The sequence below is a fragment of the Falco punctatus genome (assembly GCF_963210335.1).
Source record: "Falco punctatus genome assembly, chromosome: 13".
Lineage (NCBI taxonomy): Eukaryota > Metazoa > Chordata > Aves > Falconiformes > Falconidae > Falco > Falco punctatus.
This window is the reverse complement of record NC_137593.1, coordinates 10114454-10137822: the sequence shown is the minus strand read 5'-3', so window position 1 is coordinate 10137822 and position 23369 is coordinate 10114454. Positions and strand designations below refer to the sequence as shown.

General features: G+C 40.5%; 1 protein-coding gene across 5 annotated transcripts in view; it reads right to left on the bottom strand.

Moving 5' to 3' along the window:
* The window catches only part of ATP11B (ATPase phospholipid transporting 11B (putative)), a 76996-nt gene extending 57068 nt beyond the window's left edge, over nt 1-19928 (bottom strand). For 3 of the 5 annotated variants that reach the window (XM_080409132.1, XM_080409133.1, XM_080409134.1), the window contains exons 1-3: nt 19644-19928; nt 3604-3720; nt 2709-2798 (exon numbers count right to left, since the gene is read on the bottom strand). In XM_080409132.1, the coding sequence (XP_080265258.1) occupies nt 2709-2798; nt 3604-3720; nt 19644-19670 (234 nt within the window). In that variant the 5' untranslated portion in view covers nt 19671-19928. The remainder of the gene's footprint in view (nt 1-2708; nt 2799-3603; nt 3721-19643) is intronic. The other 2 variants (XM_080409131.1, XM_080409130.1) reach the window with 1 other exon arrangement.
* Nucleotides 19929-23369: the final 3441 nt, after the last annotated feature.

Below are 23369 nucleotides of genomic sequence, written 5' to 3'. Positions count from 1 at the left end.
TGAAAATAAAGTTAAAAACAGTAATTTCCAACAGTCTGGACATTAGAGAACACTCTTTCTTAGACTGCTCCTTTCTGTCTCCCCCCAGTTAACATGCAGTTTTTACAATTTGTGCTATTATTGCTGGCATGCCAAAAGTGCAGTGTATACACTAAAATATTCTGTATGTGGGGGGGATGTTAGTGGTTCTCCTCTGCCACCAGAAAAAAACAACACGATCAAGTGCTGTAAAGGAAATATACACAAGAACTATTCAAAACCACAGACACTGATTTGATCCACTTTACCTGAGACTTATGGCATTGCTTTGGGAACCATTAAAGAAGAAAAAAAAATAATCATACATGAAGTTTACTCTGTTAAGAGCCAAGAAACTCATAGAGAAAAGAGATTATGCCACCTTACAATACATGCACGAGCTGGTTTTTTTTCCCCCTCGCTGAAGCACAATTTATAAAACAACAAAAATCACATCTAGCCTGCAATATTGTCTGTTCTTCAACTGTAGCACTGCAATTTCACCTTGGCAGCACATTGTCTAAGAAAACCCATGCCAAAAGCCTCTGATTTTTGGCTGGATAGGGTTAACCATGACACTTCTGCCATCTACACACTCTCCTTCTTTCTCAAGAGACGCTCATATGTGCAAATGAAGCAAGTTTTATATTGGTGGAATTGTCATGGCAGCCTGCTCCTTTCGCCTTTTTCACCAGAACCCCATGGCCCTTTGCCTGTTACACAGCTGGACACATCCATCACACAACTGGTGTGGAGCCTCATGCAACCAAAATGCAGTCTGTCACCATGTTTCTGGCATGCATACGCGCAGTAAACAACGTGGACTGGATTGTGCTGCATGTTTAAATCACACCACGAGAACTTGTCCCAGCTCTGCCATTCCCAGTGGAATAAGGTGGTAATGACAGAGACTGCACCTTGGTCACATGAGTTTGCATGACTGAAGACACCATGGTGATCAACTTTAAAAGGCACCTTTGTCTTACAAAACAAAAACACTGTAGAGGTATTAACTTCCAAATGGGATTTGAATAAAACCAGAATTCCATTCTAACAAATGAACAGAAATGACTGCAGCTTTTCTTCTGTTCCAAGAACACAAACATAGAGACATTTCCCATGCAAATCAGGGCACCCACTTGAGTCACGATCTAAGAGAAGAACGGGTTTACATTCCGAATAGAAGTTCTGCCTTTAGATCTGTATTTGTTCATGGATATCGTGTTCAGGTATTACTGAAGTCTAAGAGTTTGAAAGGAATGTGACTCAGACTTGAACTACAGAGGCAAATTTGCATTAAAAAGAAAGAAAAGCTTTACAAATGCAACACCATTTGTGGTTACTTTAAGGAACATAAACGTTCCTTCTCCAGCATGCTCCCATCTTCCTCATGATACAATATATTAAACTGCATGAAATATCGTAACAGGAACAACAAAGTCAATATGCTTAATTAGGAAGATGGGATGGGCAACACATTCTGTTAGACTAAGTTAGAAATATGTGACTTCAATAACTCCTAACACAGGAATTTCCAGCCTATTAGAAAGTTCATTCTTTCTAAATGGGAAAGAACAAGAGCAAGGGACACAGCATGCACGGATTAAAAATTGCAGAACCGACCTTGCTACTGATACCTTGCACAATCACAGACAAATCTTAGGAATTCTTACTGGTTTTGTCAAATGCAGTACCATCTTTTTCAGATGCATACTGTAAATGTTGGTTAATCACTGTGGAGGGCTCCACATGTTCAAAGCATTCTATTTCATGAAGAAAAAAAGTTTGTGTACCCCAAAATTTTGTCTCTGTCTCAGGTACTGTTTTTTTCAAAAGTTACTATCTCTCCTTACAACCTTTCTCCCACTTATCCTTCATCTACGAAGTCTGCAATAGCTCAACAGAATTCAACTACAACTAGAGAGTCAGAGGTGCAAAAATCACAGAAAGTTTACAGACTGTCATAATATACTTGTGGATGTTCTTAATTAGAAGAAATATACTCTGCTATAAAATCCACAGTAATATTTCTGATCTATACTTTATCAACAACGGCACTAAATGATGCCTTCAAAACTGACAAACTGTCAATCCTAGCTGTAATTGTTTATGTGTTCATTTTATCTAACAAATTGAATTTTAGGATGTTAGAACTGTGTGACAATAATGCATTGATTTACAAAAGCAAAATTCCAGCTGCAATGAGAGTACACACTAATCTATGCTTAGCTCAAGAGCAAGCATACCGCACAGTTTGATGCAAGTGAATGTGAATGTCTGCATTTCTGCGCACTAATGTCCAAGAAGCGCTTAAAAATGCATAGAGTAGAACTCCTGGTTTATTCAAACACCACCAATGTCCATAAAAATCAAAAAGCATATCTGGAATTTTATTACTAACTTAATAGATTTAAAATAGTATTTTGAGGCAGACAATTGAATCCCTGTGCTGGCAGTGCAATGGACTTTGAAGCTGTACACTTAAATATATTAGCATTCATAAAGATAAAAACCTAAGGACAGTACTTAAATTTGGACATAATTATTTTTTAAGTTATTTTCCCAGACAAACTGCAAATGTGTTCTTTTTATAGACAGAATACGTAAGTAGAAAAGTTAAATTCGTAAGACAAAAATAGGTGGCAGAATTTACAGATAAATTGCGATTTCATGAGTAGTATTCAACTTACCTGAACCAAAAATATAATCAGAAAATAAAAGTTGGCTACTCTTCTGAACTGCTCGAATAAGTTTTTTGGAACAAAATTCCATACTGTATACTGAAGGGAAAAAAGGGAGAGAGCAAGAACAATTATAACATACTGAACCATTTTTCAGTAAAATTCAGTTCCACTCCCACTAAACTCTCTTAACCTAAATCTTCTCATTTTCCATTTCTCCTCTCCCCAAACCTTCCTCTGGTCTTGCCCTACTCCCACAAAAAAACTGCTGTATCCAATTTTTAACTACACATCGCAAGGAAGCAGGGGTAGCAACTGTATCGCCTTTACAGTCAGAGCTTTAAAAGTTCTCAACTGGGATAGGAGCAGCAGATCGGAGTCATACCCAACTGCTTGTACCCTGAGTAGCAGAGTAGAAATCAATTCTTGCAGCTGTAACTTTCTGTCCTACACTACAGCGACAAGACACATCCCCACCATCAGTTCTATTGGTTCCAATCCAAGGTCACACTAGGAGGGAACCTGCAATTGCAGTCCATTGCTGATTTATTTTATGCAGAGTACTAGCTTACAATTTGGCTATTTTACAAATCCTCACAACCAGCTTCATACCCTCTTTTCAGTGGTTCTGTGCACCACATCCAGACATGGGCAACACCAGTTTAAAACCTGCTTTTCTTCAGAAATTCTGACCAACACGCTTAACTGTTCCGTAGTTAGTCAGGTTCTTCAAAAGAGGAAGGAGAGCAAGAGAAAGACTACATAAGCAGCAGCTTAGCTTTTTCCTCAAAAAAGTTTAGAGATTGTTTAATTTTGAATATTGTATCTGCACCATTAGACATAACACATCCACATTTGCTACACAACTTCATACGTAACATACTGAGGGGTTACAATTCCTTACCTTGGATGATATGATTCTGTTGTCTGCAAACTTCTGAGGAACATAGTGACCATGCTGGGGAAAACGATTTGCTATATAAATAGTTCTTGTATCGCTTTGGTGAGGTGGGTCAAAACCCTAAAACACAAAATAAAGATGATAAAGAGAGAATATTTTTATTAACTGTAGTTTTGCAAAATAGTTATCTTTGTGCTGAAAGATGATACCCAGATATCAACCAGCAATTCTAGAATAGCAGTTTTTGCTGTTTAGGAATTTAAATTTAAATTTGCTATTTAGGGAAACAAATTTAACGTGTAAATTGAAGTCTGCTGTGTCCAGAGAATTTTCAAAAACTGAGGAAAAAATAAATCTCAATTTCGAGGTTGTGTACTCATTCTGAAAAATGAAAGAAAAAATTTTAAGTCTCAAAAAAGATACAGAATACTTGTCATCATACAAACCTGAAGCCCTTTGAAACTTAAAACAGAAACAGAAATGGCAATGAAAACACATCTAAATTACAAAACCTCACAGTCACGCTCATGATAACCCTAATAAAACGATTATGAAAAAAATAAAAACATCAAGACAAGTCATACTAGTATGCTGTGATAACTGGATTTTGAAAAGATTCTCACCAGCTTAAAAACAAAACTATATGCATCTGACTAGACAATGGCATTTTTCCAAACAAGTTCTATCTCCAAGAACGAACATTTTGTCTAACCTAAAATGTGATTTCCTGCCATTACTACCAATTCATACATAAGTGGTAGCAACACTGAAAGCAAATTCATTTAAAAAAAAAAAAAAAGATACTCAGAAATACTTATCAATAGCTTCCTGCCAAAACAGAAGATCTGAGTAAGGTCCCTTGAATTAAAAGTTCTGTTTCAGGTCTAATGGTCAGATTTTTCATCAACCGCCTCTGTGAGAAGGGGAATACAGGTATTGAAATTGCAGGTGACACCACCTCAGGACTGCAAGAACACCAAATGACAAGGAAAAAAAAATAAAATCACCTGGACAAAACAGACACACAGAAGACTGAAAAATACAGCAGTTAGACACAACCAACTGCATCTACAAAAAGAGAATAAAAGCCATCTAGGAGCTCTGTAGAAAAAGATCAAAAGGTTATAGCTCATCACAGGCTGAATGTGTGTCAGTAGTGTCATTCCATTGAGAAAAAGGCCTTCAGTACTAAGCAGGCTGGAGGAGGAGTGGGAGCCACAGCAGAAGCACTGTGAACCAACTGGACAGCATCCAGAGGAGTGGAACATGAGCCACAAGAGAACCTGAGAACATGACATAGAATGCAAGGCTGAACAATCTAAAAAGCAAAGAGCAAACAAATTAGAGTCATTTAGCCTAGAGGAGAGGAAACTGGGGATATATTAGCACATCTTCCAATATAAAAGACTGTTCTGCTGAGAAAAAGGGTAATCTGAAGGACAAAGAAGAACAGAAGTAGGCTGAAGTTGCCACTAGGAAATCTTAAGTTTGGATACTGGAAAAACAAATATATTATTTTCTTATGGAAAGGAATAATTAAATCCAAAATAAGCTGCATGGGAAGGCTGCAATGTCTCTGTAACACAAGGGCTTATATCTAGGTCATTCAAGTCTATCTTTAATTGAGCCTTCCCTGGGGCTACATGACTCACCAGAGCCCTTCCTAGCTGTGATGTTCTGACCTGGAGAAGCAGGTGATGGCAAAAGACAACAAGCAAGACAGTAAACTAGTAAACATTCAGATAACAGGCCAAGAACATTACAAAAATAAAAACCAGAAAGTTTTAAGACATGGAACAAACTAGTGAAATTAAATTTGGCACTGTTAAGTTGTTCAATAGGGAATCAATGATTGCCTGGGAAGTGGTGATTTCAGCATCAGCATCACACATTCCTAATCTTGGAACTGATTTTGTACTGTATACACAGTCTCCCTGTTCTTCAATGCCAAGCGAAAGGACAACCGATAAAATAGCTAGAAAGGACATTACACAGATTCCACTACCAGAGGTGAGGAAACTACCTTTGCAGTTGTGTTGCTCCACTTGTTATACCAGGCTCAGACCTTGATTCATGTCAAAAACTGACACTCCACAGCACTCCCACAGAAGATACTTCCGTATTAATTAACTGTATACAGAGGATGATGAACAGCGAGCACAATGAGCTACCTAAAAAGTGGTTGGTATAACCAATCAAGAATTTTCTTTAACCCATTCATATCTCTAACACAGGGCATTAGGTACTTTCACATTCAGGACAGTGTAATTTTAAAGTAAAGGAATAATTTTTAAAAACTCTCAAAAATAGAAATTTTTGTATTTGGTATCATTACTACAGAAACATTCTGCTTCAGAAATAAAGAGGTCCAGAAGAAAGAAGGGATAAAGAAAAGAAAGGAGGGGGGATTTTTTGAACAGGTTTGAAGGAGAATAAACTTTAGATGACAAGCAGTGGAAGGCTGCTCTTGTCACATGCTCTAGTGTGAAAGCTTGTTTAGAATGGAGCCGGGAGACAGAAAGTAGACAGGAAAGGACGGGAAAAAATATATAGGATGCCAAAAGCAAAAAGAAAGGAACTGTTCACAATTTTATGAAATACAACCATGAAAGTTAAGATGAAAAAAAATGTACCTGTTTAATGCCGACACAATTCAAAAAGAGAACAATGTTTGTGGCAGAACCATTTTAGATATCTGATGTTAGTGACACATTATTTCTAAATCAATCCAGAAGATGCCACAATAGAAGTGTTTTGCAAGCAAGAAAAAGCGTGCTTAGTTAGTAAGACTAGGTACAGAGCTCGTTTCTACCTCAGAAAATGTCTGGCACTCACAAAATGCCAGACATCCTCACTTTGGAAAGTCACATTCTACAGCCTGAAAAAATCCCACTCTAAATCAAACAGATGTAAAGCAGGGAGAAACCAGAAAAAGCAAAGAAAGTGACTGGGTTCTGATGGTGATAAATGCTAATCTCCATACCACTTGCTGAAAGTTATTAAAAGATAAATGAATAATTTCAGAGTGACTAGGGTATCACTGAATTTTTTTTCAAAGTATTTAAATGCCCTTTTTAGGCCATCTATCTGAGCACCTGAAAGCTGATGAGTTTAATGACATTTTTATTACAAAGAGTACAGACCTCCATACAACTCAAGCCTAACTGCACAAGCACTTCCACCAGAGGAGAACACCTCTACTGAAACAGACTCAACACAGCCCTGAGGAGAAGGACTTGGGGATGCTGGCGCACAAAAGCTCAATATGGCCCAACAATGTGCACTCGCAGCCCAGAAAGCCAACCAAATCTGGGCTGCATCAAAAGAAGCGTGACCAGCACCATGGGAGGCGATTCTCCCCCGCCACCCAGCTCTCACGAGGCCCCACCTGGAGCACTGCATTCAGCTCTGGGGCCCCCAACATAACAAGGACATGGACCTGTTGGAGCGAGCCCAGAGGAGGCCACAAAGATGATCGGGGGCTGGAGCACCTCTCCTGGGAAGACAGGCTGAGAGTTGGGGTTGTTCAGCCTGGGGAAGGGAAGGCTCCAGGGACACCTTAGAGCATCAGCCTTCCAGTCCTAAAGGGGTACTGCGAGAAGGCTGGAGGGGGGCTTTTGACAAGGGCGTGTAGCGATAGGACAAGGGGTGATGGCTTTAAGCTGAGAGAGGGCAGATTTCGATTAGACATCAGGAAGAAATTCTTTACTGCAGGGATGGTGAGGCACTGGCACAGGCTGCCCAGAGCAGCTGTGGGTGCCCCATCCCTGGCAGCGTTCAGGGCTGGGGTGGCTGGGGCTTTGGGCACTCTGATCTGCTGGAAGGTGTCCCTGCCCGTGGCAGGGGGTTGGAACTAGATGACCTTTAAGGTCCCTTCCAACGCAAACCATTCGATGCGTAAAAGCAAGGAATCTGGTTTTCCAAATCAGAACCTCAGGCCGTATGAGTTTACAGGTGCAGCTTCGTAGCTAGAACAGCTTAAAATTGCAGTCTATATACTTTTAACTCTGTTTTGTTGAAATTTACCATGGAGAAAGTGCAAAAGCTGTGCAGTCAGCAGGTCTACGCAGATTGCAAAGCACAAGCCAGGCAGGCTGGGGACAAGAACCCCTTCAGTTGTCAGAGCTATGTCTGGAAAAGGAGACAATCTTGACAACCTCAGTGACTTGACTGTAGTCACAGCAGGAAATAAGTGCCAGAGCTGGGAATAGAACTCAGATTTCTCAAGTTTCATGTTTGTATCTATGTAAGATGATTTGAATTTACCCAACAACCCTGTCACCACATAATTAGCTGGTAAAACCACAACCAAGCACGTCTTCCAGAGATATTTTAATTACACATCTCAAAGGAAAATTCTGCACAGACATTGAACTTAATTGTTTAAGAACTGAAATGCCTTTAACTTTTATGTAAATATGGAGCTGGCTAGTCAACAATCCTGCTCCTCACACAAAACTGATTTCAGTCCAAATTTCTGCCCAGTGAAGGGATTTTGCATAGTATCTATACACAAGCCAGCGAAGAGGTGCAGAAAGCAGTTTCCTCACTTCAATTATTAGACAGTTCTTTCTCTTTCTAATGCCATTATCAAACTCAGTTGCAAAACTAGGGTAACATGCCCTTGTCAAAGGATTTCTGCAGCTAAACAGCATGAGCAGAGAATCTCTAAATTCAGTTTGGAGCCTTGCAAAAAAGATTCAGTTGTCACAAATATCTTTCAATAAGTTAGGTTTTCTGCAGTTACCTAGTGAAGTGATTTCTACTTAAGTGCATAGCGCATTGACTTTGTAACAAAGAAAGATGATTTTATAACAAACCCTGATATTTAAGACTTCTTCATCAGGTGTATTACATGAACAAACTGTAAATGAAATAAAATTTCACCATAAGATAAAGTGAACTGATCTGATTCCCCCCCACCCCCCCTTCATGCTGCAAATTAAATCTAGATTTATTGGCTAAAGTTGAGCCATTCAGCTGATTTATCAACATAGACCAGGCATTATCTAGCCCTGGAATACAGCTCTCATATTGAATCTTTGATACATACCTCCCCAATTGAAATTTTGCACCCAAATAAACTTGACACGTTTGGTTTTGAAAATAGTTTTAATGAACGCCATTCACAAAGAACACACAGATGTTTGAGTGAGACTGATTTATAAAGCGCAAACCTAAATAACTTTTTTTTTGGGGGGGGGGGGGGGGGTGCAGGGAAGAAAGAAAGCAAGCAGTGATTCAGCTTTTTTATAAGTTTGTAACGACTCTAACTAAAGCCCGAGTAATTTTTACTAAACCTCTTCAGCACTGATTTTGTTAGTGTTCTAAAAGTTAGACAAAGACATCCTCTGTGTAATAATTAGGCTCCTTTAAAACAGCATAGAAAACATATCCTGGGGAACTGAGGAGAAATTTCTGCAATTTTATGCTATTTCTTTCATGAAAGAAACAGTCATCAACAGCCACTGCTCTTCCAAATAACTCCTTCCTACATTTTGTCTCCATCTCCACCACTGTGCTAGAACTGCCCATGCAGCCATACGGCAAAGTGGATCAGAAAACTGATTCAACTGAACCCCCACCGCTTTCCCATTTGTTTTGGGGGGTTTAAAATGTATCAGATCCCTAAAATAACTGCATGGTCATGCCAAAAGCCCGGTGATATAACAAAAGGGTTCAGTGCAGAAGAGTTTTATATTGCTGCTGAGAAAGCATTATTAGCGTGGACAATGAATTAGGCAACTGGAGAAACGGAGTAATCAAATGAGAAGCACTACTATGAAAAAGAACTGCAAAGAATGAGACTTCCCTCCCAACACTTTCGAGCATAAACAAAGTAAAAAAAAAATGCTCTCTCAGTCAACTTGTTGATATAATATACGCCATCCACTGCAGACTCTTATTTCTTCAATACCACTACTAACTTACAGCAGCATGCACATACGCCCTCCCCACGCACCATACAGCACTGTTAAGCGGGACAGCAGAAATCCGCAGACCTTTCAGCTGGGATTAGTGACACGTGACCAGCACATCACAAATCAATTGCTGCTTCAAGCTTTGCAATACATGCATCAATAATTACAAATCATCGCACAAGTAATTTTTGCTTACGATTTACACAAAGCTGGTATACTTTAACATGATCTCCCAGAGTTTCTTATCCATCATTCACAGCTTTTACAAGAAAAAAGCGCAAAATTGTATTTGCTAAAAGAACTTCTGTTACGTGACCAGTTTTCAGTGAAAGGAGCTTGAAAGAAGGAAGTCTCAATTGGCATCTCTTCCTCCTTCCAAAAACCACACTGAACACTGCTAGGGAAAGTAGTAGTTCCCCCAAAAGCCCTTTGGACATCACGTACTAGTTAATAAAACTCAAACAGAAAAAACTTCAAGTCTCAGAAGCATTTTTCCTTGGGAGGTGACTGGCTGACTGACCAACCGTGGCCACAGAAACAGAACGCCACATTTCCTGGCAGATAGCCAAAAGTCTGCTATTACACTGCTGCCAAGCTATATTTTGATTAAAGGTGTTTTGAGGAAATGGATTTTCTTGCTTTCATTTTTTTTCCTCAATGTACATGGAATAGTTTTCCTTTTGTCAGATAAGATGATCTATTCGCACTCCATGCACATTTTCAGAAGTCTGTGTGAATTTGTACTCAAAACAGTCAGCCAATAATTCTTTCAGTCATATAACCGGGCAGGAGTCAAACTGAATTTGTTGTATCAAAGGTTAGCTTGAAGGAAGAAACAGCCTCTCACAGCAATTTTAAACACTGCTCTAACAACTAAAGCTGTGAATCAGCTGAAGCACCCTGAGGTTTACACAGTGCCATGCAATTTGTCCCTCCTCTTTTAAGTATCACTGCAGTAAAGAAGTAGAACAGTACTAAAAGCCATGCACTACTCATGCAACTTCCTTTTCCTGCTTACTGTATCTACACTTGTTTAAAGTATCTGATAGTAAGCTATGCTGTAACCTCCTAAAAGACCTACAACCAGTCTACATTACTGTGTGAAAACAAACACTAGGAAACAAGGCCTGAGAAATCATAAAGCAGTAATTCTTCCTTTAATAATGTTGAAAAAAATGTGAAGTACTGCATTTAGAATGGTTTTACTGGTGCTCAGAATGAAGTCCTGGTTACATACAGCTCAAGTTGTTCTTATTTTACCTTTTGTCAAAATGCCCACAAAAATAACTTGGAAAAGTCCCTAGTTTAAATTAAAAAAAAATAGTATCTATTTTCTGTTTATTTATCTGCAAAAACAAGCAAGCTAAACTAGCCTCATTCACTGCTAACATACTTCCCTGTGCCAGTTTCTCTACTCAGTGACTGATGCCAAACTTACTGGTCTTGTAACATCAATAAAATCAGAAAGGAACAGCAACCTGAGCAGGCAAGTTAGGCTTTCTAACATACCACTCTCAAAGACTTAAGACATGTCTGGTCTCCGTTAGTAGTGAAGAATTTTAACAGAGATTTAGGTACACTGCTTAATTTTAAAACAGCCCAACTTTGCATCAATTAAGGAAACAGCTTTGTTATCCTCCCATACAATAACACTCAACAGTATTTACAAGCCATTTCCATTTTGGACTTCATATGATAAAACAAACCTAGTGCTTTACAACAGCTACTCTTTTGTGACTGTCTTCAACAGAATTCCAACCTTCACATTTTTTTGTACAGGATTATCAGAATTCTTACTCTCTTGCATTCAATGTACTTAATTAAACCAGACACCTGTAACACACTCCTTCCTCATTTGTTGCTTTATGTTAGGATGCTCCCCCTTCATTCTCAGTCACACAGATTACGAAAATTAGCAATAATGAACAGATCCAGTCATACTTTTGTTTAGATATTTTTGACAGAAAACAGCCTTTACAATAAATGTTTCTTCAACTCTAATAAAGAAAGCAATTTAGTTAACATTCAGATTCTAAGAAGCAAGCCTCAATCTCAAAGAAATGCCTAGTGTCTCCCAAATAACTTCGCAAGCCCATTCAATGCTCTCTGAAAGTTTCTAAAAAAAAAAAAAAAACAACCCCCAAAAAAAAAACCCAAAAAACCCCAAGGCATTATGGTAAAGTCCAAGAGGTCTAAGAGAAGCTGAGCCTTGACAGTAATCTGTGGTCCTAGATGTTTGGTATTTTGCCATGACTCGCAAAGCACCCCACTGCTCTAAAGAAGCAGGAACTAAGATGCCTTTGCAGTTCTGACTACAGAGTTTTAATTTCAGAATTAACAGTTTTCCTCTGTGGGCTCCAGCAATTAGTTATTCTTATCTGCAGTATCATCTCCCTCTCAGACACTACAAATGGCCCCTAGGGCAAGATTTTCAAAGCTGAAGGGTGACTTTAGACACCTATCAAGAAGCAACTACAAGGCTTTATAACGTAAGACTTGAGATCTCAAAAATCAACAGCCACTTTTAAGAACACTGCTCAAAATAAAGTACTTCGAACATGGAAAGTGCTACAATTCTGCAATAATCAGTCACACAGAAATAGCAATTACTAAACAAAATCACACTAAAAATACAGTAGTACAGTAAATGAAATATTCAACGCAAAAATCCTTCATATACCTTAAATAACCACAGTATCTCAAAAAAAAACCCAAATTGTACCCTTTCTGCACACTCCCTAGATTAGTTCATTTTATAGCAAAAATATTCTTCTTTGATATTCAATATCAAATAGGGCACTCAAATCTATGACAGATTAAGAACTTTCACTTAAAATTAGAAAGCAATTCCAATTTTGTAGCTAACAATTTTACCATATACAAAAATTGCATTTGTCAAGTCCATGACAGGACAAATACAGAAGAATCATACATTCCTCCACATGCTTGCATACTATGTATGCTACTACCTTAAAATGAAATGCTGTTTACCCACTGCTTTGAAGAGACATAAAATTATTTTACACAAACATGAAGGGCTCCTGTTCTGGGCTACTCATGACCATTATCCCACATGAATATTGAAAAACATCATTTTCAATATTTAGATTGGTTCTAGTAGGCAATAGCTACTTACTCCAATCAGCTCCTGTGCTGTAAGTCTAATTCACATTTTCCTTCAGTATGAAAGAACAACTCAAAAAATTCTTTCCCCAAAACCACTCCTAGATAGACTTTTCAAAATGTGTGCCAAAATTATACTGACAATTGCTCTGACAGTTGTTGCTCAACAAATCTCACAGGAAGAAAATTTAGTTCATAGCTAGAACTGTCTAGGTTTTCCTTTTAACATGCTTTGATAAAGCCTGTTCTGTAAAAATTAACACTGAGTCTACTACATTGATCAAATATCACTTTTAAATTTTAATGCCAGTTCAAACATGATTTACAACCTAAGTATCAGTTTAACATCCTGCTTTCAAACATGTCTACAAACTAGATCCTTAAAGCTTGCTAAATCTCAAATTTCCTTTCTATTTTGTTGCAATTCTTTTTCCAAACAGATGTGTTTATCTGCAAAATATCTACAAAAATTAGCCCAGCCACCAATAAAACTAGTACAAAAATTTGCAAAGGGGATAGTAAAGAAGTAACAAAATGTAACAACCTATACTTTTTAGTATAAACCATTTAAAACTTATTTCCCTGGAAAAATATTTCAGGACAAAACCAAACAGCTTGCCTTTTGTCTACATCATTATCTCTCCTTCCCATTTAAAGGAAAGTTCTCCTTCCCAATGCTTATTTTTACTCTAAGCAAACAAACAACAACAAAAAAAAATCTCTTAAGTCACAGCATGTGGGAAGCCAAGGAATTGCAGGGTTTTGCTTTCTAAATCACTGTGTAGCTGTTGGTCCTGCTTTCTATCCTTTCTACCATGGTCTGTACTACTCCTCAGTGGGTTTTTTCAACTGCAGTTGAAGAGAGGTTTATATGTTAAAAAAAAAAAAAAAAAAAAGTCTAGCTGCAAATATGTCACCTGTGTTTTGCTGGAAGATATGACCTTGTGTTTACAGAGGTACTTTGTCAGATCTGTTTTGCTGCAGTTCGTATCTTCTGGTTTACAAACAGATTTTGTGCTAGAAATTAAAGGTTTTTTAGAGGTATCCTGTAGATACCTTTTTCCCAGTGAAATAGTTATAAAAATAGTCATAACTACTGAGGATACCACAATAAAGAAAAACAGATGGCAGATCACTAGTGAATCTAGTGAAAGGCACAAGTCATCATGCCTTTAATGGAATTTAATTTAACTTTTTTTAAAATGTTTGTATTTCTATTTACATTTTTATAATTTTTTATATTTATAATTATATAATTTATAATTTTAATGAACTTTAAACACCTGATTATATTTTTCTCTTGTAACTCCTATCTCTCCACCCCAGAAGAAAGCAAACAAAAGTTTTAATGAATTCAGCCAACCTATCCAAAAGTAGAAAAACGAATACCAATTGAATGTCATTAAACTCAGCACATATTTACTTGCCTTAGATTATGAGTTTTACCTTCCGAGTTCAGAGGCAATCTCTTGGCAATAAACAGGCATCCAACCTAACCATCCCCCATCCCATCAGATACCACCTACAAACCAAAACAGAAAAAGCTTTTGTTCTTTGCCAACAAAATAATACTTTTCTCCCTCAGTCACATAAAACATAAATAGACAGCAGCTATTAAGAGAGCAGGACCCTGTTAATGCATGAATATCATACAGTCAATTAAATGGTCATATTATTGTGTGACAAGTGGAAATCTGGCACAATAAAAAATTGCTGCCTAAAAGGCTCATGGTTAGGGAAAAAAAAGGGGGGGGGATTGGACAAGATACAAGTCAATCATCATCCCAAGTCTCACAGCAAGGCAGCACATCAGAAAACCCTGATGTTCCCATTTTGAAAATGGTCTTTGAAAGAACAGTATCAAGACTGGTTTGATTAGGTTTTGGTAGGCAATTTTTAGATTTAGAGTTTAATTTTTATGAGGTAAGATTTAAAAATTACACACAGGACAAAACGGATGTCTCCATTTGGAACAGACAGCTGGCTGAAGACGGGGCCAGGTTCTGCACGCTTTGGAACACACTGTGCTGCAAATGTATTACCCTCCAGCAGTCACAGAATATAAAAAGAAAATAAGGTTAAAAGACCCAAACACAATGGGAGAACTAATCCAGCAGATCACAGACTATCTCTAGCAAAAAAACAGGGCCACATTTTCTCATGTGTGAAGTTACATGAGGGGAGTCATTAACCCCCAGCTCTCAATCTGCTCTAAGGAAGGCAGTGCAACCTTTGGGCTGTTCCAACACGCATGTCACTGATCCTTCAGTAATAATACAGAAGGTATTAGCTGGGCAGTCTGAGCCAGAGGAACTCTTCTGAGCAAATAAGCATTTACTTTTCTAGTAGACAATAACAAACACAGACTTGGTTTTAGCCAAAAAGAGGAACAGGCTTTAATGACAAGTAAGAAAAAAATGGGAAACTGTACTCCAGAAAAGCAACGTGATTTCAGAAGCTAGGATTCCCAGTCACTGGATCAGTTCAAAGTACTTTCAGCATTAAAAAAATACAGGGAATTTGTTGGGGAAGAAAAAGAAGTAACTGCATTGGTTCAATTCTATAGAATGATTAAGTGAAAATAATAGGCACATGTCAGGGCAAACAATGAGATCAAACGCTGTCCACCTTGTTCGGAATGCCAGTAACTGCAAGTTATCACAGAATATCATCTGTTCTCTCAGAACACCTTAACAGATACCACACCTGGAAGGGAAGGGAAGGGAAGAATATCCCAAACATATAGTCCTCTAGTGCTAATCTATTTGAGGACACTTCCCTTGTTAGCAGAAGAAACTTTTCATTAGAACACATCCAAAAGATGAACAAGGACACTCCTACAGATATTGTCGGCGGGGGTGTGGGGGCCTGGGATGTGACAGGGACAACCAAAACAAAACAGCCAAAACCATTCCCTGCAATCACCTCTCAATGCAGGCTATGTAGAACTTTTGGACAAGATGAACTCCTGATGTCCCTCCCAATATGAACCTTCCTACAACCATGGAAGAGGAGAGTCTGGTAACTTAGATTTTCCAGGCAAGACACCGATTTGTCTTTTGACTTCCAGTTACAGAGCAAAGCTGCATTTGCCTGAATATCTTGCTCTGCACAGTGTAAAACTTGTTACCAGTGCACAACAGCACTCAGGTTCTTGAACTATAGGAAGACGGTCTGCCAAATACAACATAATCCTGCTTCCCTTGAACTGCCACTTAGAAGAGGGACTAGGCAGGTAGCTCTTAGGTTTTCTCCATGCAGTATCTTTTGTACATAATTGAGCTATTAGATAAAGAGATCAAAAGGCTCAAACTCCACATAACTGCAACTAGAAGGGAAATCCAGAGATCCCTCTTCACTTGACATGAATAATAGTTATAATTACGCAGCTAAGATCATACATACACGAGTATTCTATCACAGCTTTTGGAGACCTTGCCAGTCAACTGAAGTTGTCATTGCTTTCTGTTAATACCACTGCAACAGCTCCTACGCTCCATGTAACCCATCAGGATATTAGCACAGTCCAAACACTATCACAAATCTATCAAACTATAAGTGTTACAGAAAGCCACTGAGTATTACAAATGCCACTTCTACTCATTTTGTGTTGGCACAAACTTGACCAGGAGAGCCACAATAGCACTCCACTGTACACAGATTAGCTATATAGCCTAACCCATCACATATGGAAATGCAAATTAAATGTACTGTACTATTCCTGAATATTAATGATGCTTCCTATCGACTGTTGTTTATCCAGTTGCTTTTTTCAAGCAGAACTGGCTGTGCCTGTGCTGTTATGCAACCCTCAGCAAATCCACATGCCTACTGTCTTTCTAATATCTCAAGGTAATGGATCTGGAACTCAGGCATCTTTCCTGCTCAAAGCTTGTCTTTGAAATACATCAGGGCACTTCATTCAAAGCAATGAACTGTAACTGCATTTACCTCTACATTTCTTTATTACTAAAACTTAAGTACTTCCAACGATTAACTAGATGATATTATAATAACAACTAGAAAGTTGCACACTGGCAATGACTTACTATGCAGTTTATTTAGTATGGGACAGCATTAAACAAAGAAAAACTGATAAAACTGTCTGTGAAGAGTACTGTTCATTGTTTCTCAGCAAAGCAGACTGAAGGCCAAGATACCAAAACAAACTGAAAATTTGTAAGAGTACCACACAGGCACTGGAGACTGAGCAACAGTACAACTGTCACCGATTTCTGTTATACACTGAAAAGACAACACCTCAGAAAATGGTTTGGGATTTGTAAGAGCGTAATAAAGCTGAAGAAAGTTACATTCTCAGCATGCCTCCTATTCTCAGAGGACTAGTCATCCCTTTATGTAGCCATACAGGCATGCATAGATCTTCACAGACTAAAGCACAGCAAAGTTACCACTTGAACAACTGTGCTGAAATAATCTGAATCCCATACCAGGTCCTCACATCACTTAACTTCTAAGACCACCTGCGTCATTTTCCCTGTCCCTTTTACAACTCTTGAGAACTCAAGTTCATACACACTCAGGACAATCTCATTAATTAGTATATGAAATACTGTCCTCTTAAACAAGAGGTTGCAAAACATTTGTTGGTTTTGCAGAGAATACTTAATAACTACCTAAAAGCACCTTCAGCAAAGTACCAGTCCCTCCCCCTTTCCCCAATCCCTTACCACTGTCTAACATTTCTGCACACCAACATTTTTTCTTTTGTACTACTACAACATCCCACTTAAATCACTCCCACGTACTTGCCTGGTTCCAACCCGCCCTGTATGGATGAGAATGCTTTTTTCAAAGCCTATTGCCACATCAAGCAGAGGTACAAATACACACTTCAAAGACATCCAAACCCACACATTCTTCTCTTTTCGTATCAGAAACAAGATACAGATTTTGCCACCATTTGATTCAAATATTTCTGCCGCCCTGCTCTTCCCACTCGCTCCGATGATTTTCTCAGCATCTTTCCCCAGGTTCTCAGCCCTCTGACTTCCTTCAGAACCTAAACATCACAGACATATGAAGAAACAAACGTATGGTGGGATCTATGTTAAACCAACAATTACACACAGACATGAGTTATCTGAGCATCCCTCAGAAGAAACATTCAGTGTGATACCTATCCTAGGCTATTTTTCACCTTTATGAGCTGTGAAAACCAAGCCCTTATCGTCAAACAGTGAGGTTTATAGAAAAGGAAACAGAAAACATGTATTGTCACAGTATTTTTTTTTCCTTAGTACCGTATGTAAATGTTTGTTCAAGCATCCCGAATTTTTATTATGTGGTTCTACTACACTCATCCTTCCCTGTCAAAACTAGTCCAAGTTTTAAGTAGTTATTTTCCCATCAAACAGTTTCCTTTGGAAGAACAAAAACCTCTTAGTGCTAGTTTACTGCTCCTCTTGTTACACTGCTTTTACTTTCTACTAAGGACAAACGTATTTCTGGAAAGCTGGTCAGTGTACTCGCAGGGAGAAAAGCAAACCATGTGTGATCCATGAATTCCCACCATGGATACAGTCCTAATCTAAACTACCAGACGACAACATAACGCTGCTTTAAAAACTACACACGCAAACCTCAAGCCACCTTCAAAGGGAAAAAAAATGATAGCCATGTTACACCAAACAGGCTTTATTCTAAAAAACATGTGTATGACTATAACAGAACAGAAGGGTGCAGTCAAAGCTCAGACAGAGCAATTAATTTCCAGGTCAGTAACTCTTGGTGTCAGACCAAACCAGTGAGCACTGTCAAGCTGGCATCGAGACCATCACCACAAGCTCTGCGCTTTAGACACAGACCTGGGAAAATCTATGGGCCATGGCAAAGGGGGCAGGGGAAGAAAAAGAAAAAAACAAACAGAAATTATCAGGTTTGTTTTTTTTAAAAAAAAAAGTGATGTAACAAATTAAATCATTAGTGAGACAGAAGCTCTAACCATTAAAATATAAAAGCCTAACTAATCTAAGTTCTCATACTAACCTGGGTAACACCTGTGATGGAAGGTAAATCCAATGAATGCAAAAAAGTAAGTTTATAAGTACGTTTAGAAGAAATTTCTCCCTTTGAGTAAACGCAAGAGAAATAATGCTGGAGGGGGAGGAGGCCGGCCAACACTTCAAATCAAAATAGTCAAACTCAGTGTCCGTCCCTGCTACAGCACCACAGATCTTCCTGTCACCGCCGTGTCCCAGCTGTAACGCCAGCACAGCAAGTCGCGCCTACTTAGAGGAAGGCAGACACCCGCTAACCGCAGCCTTCTTCAAGCGAAAAGCCTTCCACGGATGTTTTTCTTCCATTTCTCACCACTTTCAAAGCCTTAAGACACAGGCAGCCGCCGGTGCCGCCGAGCCCTCAGGTGCAGGGGACGAGCGACAGGCGCACACCGGGTGGAGAAGCCCTGGACGATTTCGCAACGTGCCGGAGGCACAGGCCGGCGGATCGCGGAGGTGCCGGTCCCCAGAAAAGGCACCGTCATTGCTCCGGGAGGAGTTCGGGGAGCCCTCCCCAGCGGGGGCACAGGTAAGCCGCCGCGCTCCCCTCGGTGTCAGCGTGATTTCAAGGGAGAAAGGGACAAAACCAAAAAAACCGGAAAGCAACACAACAGAAAAAACGACGCCGAAACACCCCAACCCCTCCGATACATGTTAAAAATAAAATTTAAAAAAATGACAGTAGCGATGCGAACGGACCCTGCAGGTCTCCCCGGCCCCTGCGCCTCCCCGCTCCCGCGGGGGGAGGGGCCCCCCTCACACGCTCCGGCCCTGCGCCCCCCGGCCCGCCCGCACCCCGATCCCGCCGGGACCCCGCGGCGGCCGCGGCCCGGGCAGAGGCGCCGGGACGGGGCCGCCCTGGAAGGCCGGACCGAGGCGAGGGGCCGCCCGGCCCGCGGGTGCGTGCGGTGCAGGGGCAGCCCCCGGCCGCGGCCCGGCCCCGAGCCCACCCCGCTCCGCGGCGGCGGGAGGCACCTACCAGCTGCTGCCGGACCCACCGCAACATCCCCGGCGGCGCGGGTCGCGGCCCCCGCGGCGGGGCCCCCTCAGCAGTGCCGCGCCCTCCGCTGTCGCCGCCGCCTCAGGCCAGCCGCCCGCCGCGGCTCCTCCCCATGGCGCAGGGGCCCGACGCCGAGTTAGGAGCGGCACAGCCCCCCCGGCGCCCCCAGCCGCCGCGGCTGCCAGCGCCCCGCCGCCGCCATCACAGGGCCGCCGCTGACACCCCGCGGCTCGCGGCGCTGCGGCCCGGCCCCAGGAAGTGACGTCGGGGGCGGGAGCAGGCGGGAAGAGGGGCTGGGCGTGAGGCGGTGGGGGAGCGGGCGAGGTCCCCATGTCTGTCTTCGGTGCCCTGGGGTGCCGATTGGGGTTCGCAGGGGCTGTACGTGGGGCCGAGTGAGCCGAGCCCAAGCAGCCTCCTGCAAGGACTTGGGCGGGAGTGGCCTGGGGAGAAAAAACCCCAAACCCTCCTTGTACAGGAGCTCCGGCAGCCCTGTCAGGTCTGTGGGCCTGTCAGCCAGGGCCTCAGCTGTCAGAGACCTCCCTTTTCTAGTGAAGCTACTTCACAACTCGATATCTTTGTTTTCTTGTAAAAAAATGCAGAACATGCACATGGTGGAATAAAGACTTTGAAAGCCTGATAACCACTGATTTAAACTCAGAAAGCAAGTGCACAGCGTGTAGGTATCCCAAAGCAAGGCTGGGAGGAGCCGGTACCTTTCTCTTTTCCTGCCACTGGCAGTATTGCGCTAAACCACAGTTTGGTTAAAGCTGGGTGTTGAAATCGTTGGTGTCCAGCAGTGATGACTTTGAAAAAAGACTCTTCGAAGCCTTCCATTCAGTACTCTGAAAAGAGGTACTACTTCATGAAAACAAAACAGTGTTCAGCTTCAAACACTGACGCACACGGATACGAGTCCGCAGCTTGTAGGTCTGTGTGGCTAAGAACTAAAGAAGATTATTTTAAGCAGTAAAGACCTGGTCATTTGTGACCAGATACTGTTGTCAGTATAGTCAACGTCAGCTGTGTCACTAAAGAGAATTCTTTCTGTGGGTGAAGAGCAGAGTTGTACCGTTCCTGCCATTCCCATTTGTTCCCAGGTTATTATGATATATAGCAACGGAACGTAATCGTATCTGCCACAGAGCTAATGTAGCTTTTAGTGTTCAGTTAGAAATTCAGAACATAATTCAGAATTTAAGATGGATGATATAACGTCTGAAGTATTGAATCTTGTGGTGAATGCTGATGGTTTAAGCATCTGCATTTAATTAGAAAAATAACTTTAAAACAGTGGGGAATAAGACTATTTTTATCAGGCACTTAGGAACGCTAATGTTAGCAAAACTCTGTATTAAATGCTAGGCATTATTTCAAAACATTTAAATACATCAAAGCTGAGTTTCAAACAGCTTGCACTACCCTATTCATCTAATGTGAAGTCTAAAATAACAGAGTGATTTCATAGCTATGGCACGTTGCCTGGAGAGTGGCCTTAAGCCAGAAGCTTAACTGATACACTCAATATTCTTGTGCTCTTCCTTTATCATCAGATGTAGAACAGGGTCCTGACCACTACATGCTAAAAATCATATGCCATTTCTCTGAAGTGCAAATATATTTGTTGCTGTATCCCTGCCAAATTCAAGTGAGTTGCATTTTCTGCAAGCCTCTATTTCCGTGGCTTGCAGTTGTGTTACATTGCGCTTTCTGTTCCACATTGCTGTAATGATACTGTTTTCCCAGACAAAAGTTGGAAGCAATTTACAAGTGATTTGAACTCTGCAGTTTATATTTTTAACTTTTAAAAGTATATATTTTAGTGGATGAAAGTATATTGATAGGATGAAATTATTTTGCTGTGTGCAGCAGAAGGCTCTGACTGCATTCCTTTTCCAACATACACAATTCCACCAGAATTAACATCCTTGCCTAGCATCCTGGCTAGTAAAATTTTGCACCTTTTAAATTGTTCAAAAGCCCACTCTAGACAATTATGAAGCTTCATCTCACCCTTGAGAGGTAAATATTTTTCAGAAGAGCAAAGCTGAAGCAGAGCAGCCAAGCCAGGTATTGATTAGCCAACACCACTCCAGCACTTCTGAAATCAAACGTCAACTGTATTAAGACCCCATATCAGAGATCCCACTTTAAAATATTGCCCTGAAGCCTCACCTGAATTTGCACAGCTGGCTTACAAAGACGAAAAAGCAACTGCTGAAGAAAAAGGGCACCTTCTGATATGAAGATTAGGCTGCCTAGGCTTTCTTGATGAGACTCCAAGTTTTCCAGTTCAGTATCTATGAGAGCAATGATTTCAGATGTTTGTTTAGCAATATAAGGACACAAATATTGTCTGACATAAAAATGTGTACAAAAACATAAAAGCACACACTTAAATGTTAGGTCCAGTAAGCTTTTAATTATATGTACATGAGTAATTCTTATGTAATCAATGGTACTACTTTTAGGTTTATAAAATTAAACATCGGTAACCACAGATTCATTGCCTGAACATGCAACCATCAAATTGACACTGGGGCTGCTGACGTTTCTCCCTGAGCTTGTTCTTGTGTGAGACATTAATGCATTTCCATTGTTCCTGCGTGGTGTTTTGAGGCCATTTTTCAGCGGGAGCTGGTGAAGTGCTGGAGTGCTCTGTGGCTGTGTGGCCACATCTGGTATACGGGAAGAGGAGATGGAAGTGCAGCACTGATGCCAGAGGGCGAGCTGCCTCCAGCATTGCTCCCTTTGAAAGCTTTGAGACACTTGGTAGCCGAACCTTTTCACCTGCCAAGTCCCTGGATGCAACTGCCACATCCCAGCTTGCTGCTGTAGTGCAAATGAGGCACGTGATAGCTAAGGGGCCAGTGCACTCTGGTGTGCTGGCAGTGAGGCAGGCCAGGTCTTCCATTGCAGCTGGTAAACGCCTCTGTCCTTTGGGGCCAAACAAAAAACCAGCAAAGCCTAAGAGAAGTGGAGCAGGGATGGAGGTTTGCGTAGCAAAATACTAGTAATAGCTCCTTACCGTAGACCATTTTCCTGATGGAGAATTTCTGTCATTCATTATTTTGTTTTTAATTAAATATTTTCTCATTTCTTGAAATATTTTAATCTATGCATTATTTACTTACTTTACAACAGTGTTAATTAAAAATGTACACTAAGTATAAAAATGCCCGGATTTGTTTCTAATCCATCAAGAGAAAGAGCTGTCTGAGAGACACAGGGTTTCTTCAAGGCATCTTTATTCCACAGGCATTCAATTACTGGCTGAAGCACCAATTATATATAGATAATCAGTGGCTGATTTCCAGTCACAAGGCCCTTCATCTAAGCATACATGTGGATTCTTGCCCAGAGCAACCAGTCTTCAGGGAAAAAGTAAAAGAGTTAGAAAATGAACTGAGCTTTTTAAAGGAAAACCTTCTATGTAGTAGTTTGTTATTCCTTTTTTGTGCCCTGCACGAAAGAAGATCAGGTTAAATTACAGGATGCACAAGGTGACATTCCCAAGATACGTACTGGATCTACAGAGTTGTGCATTATTTTGTTACTTCTTTCTCTTACACATTCTTTCAACTGCTAAAACCTGCATTCTGACACAAAATCTCACCTATTATTGTTTTTTTCTTTTCACTTGAAAGCTTTGTTTACGGTGTAGAGCTTCAACTTCTGCCAAACACATTAAGCTCAACAGAGCCAGAT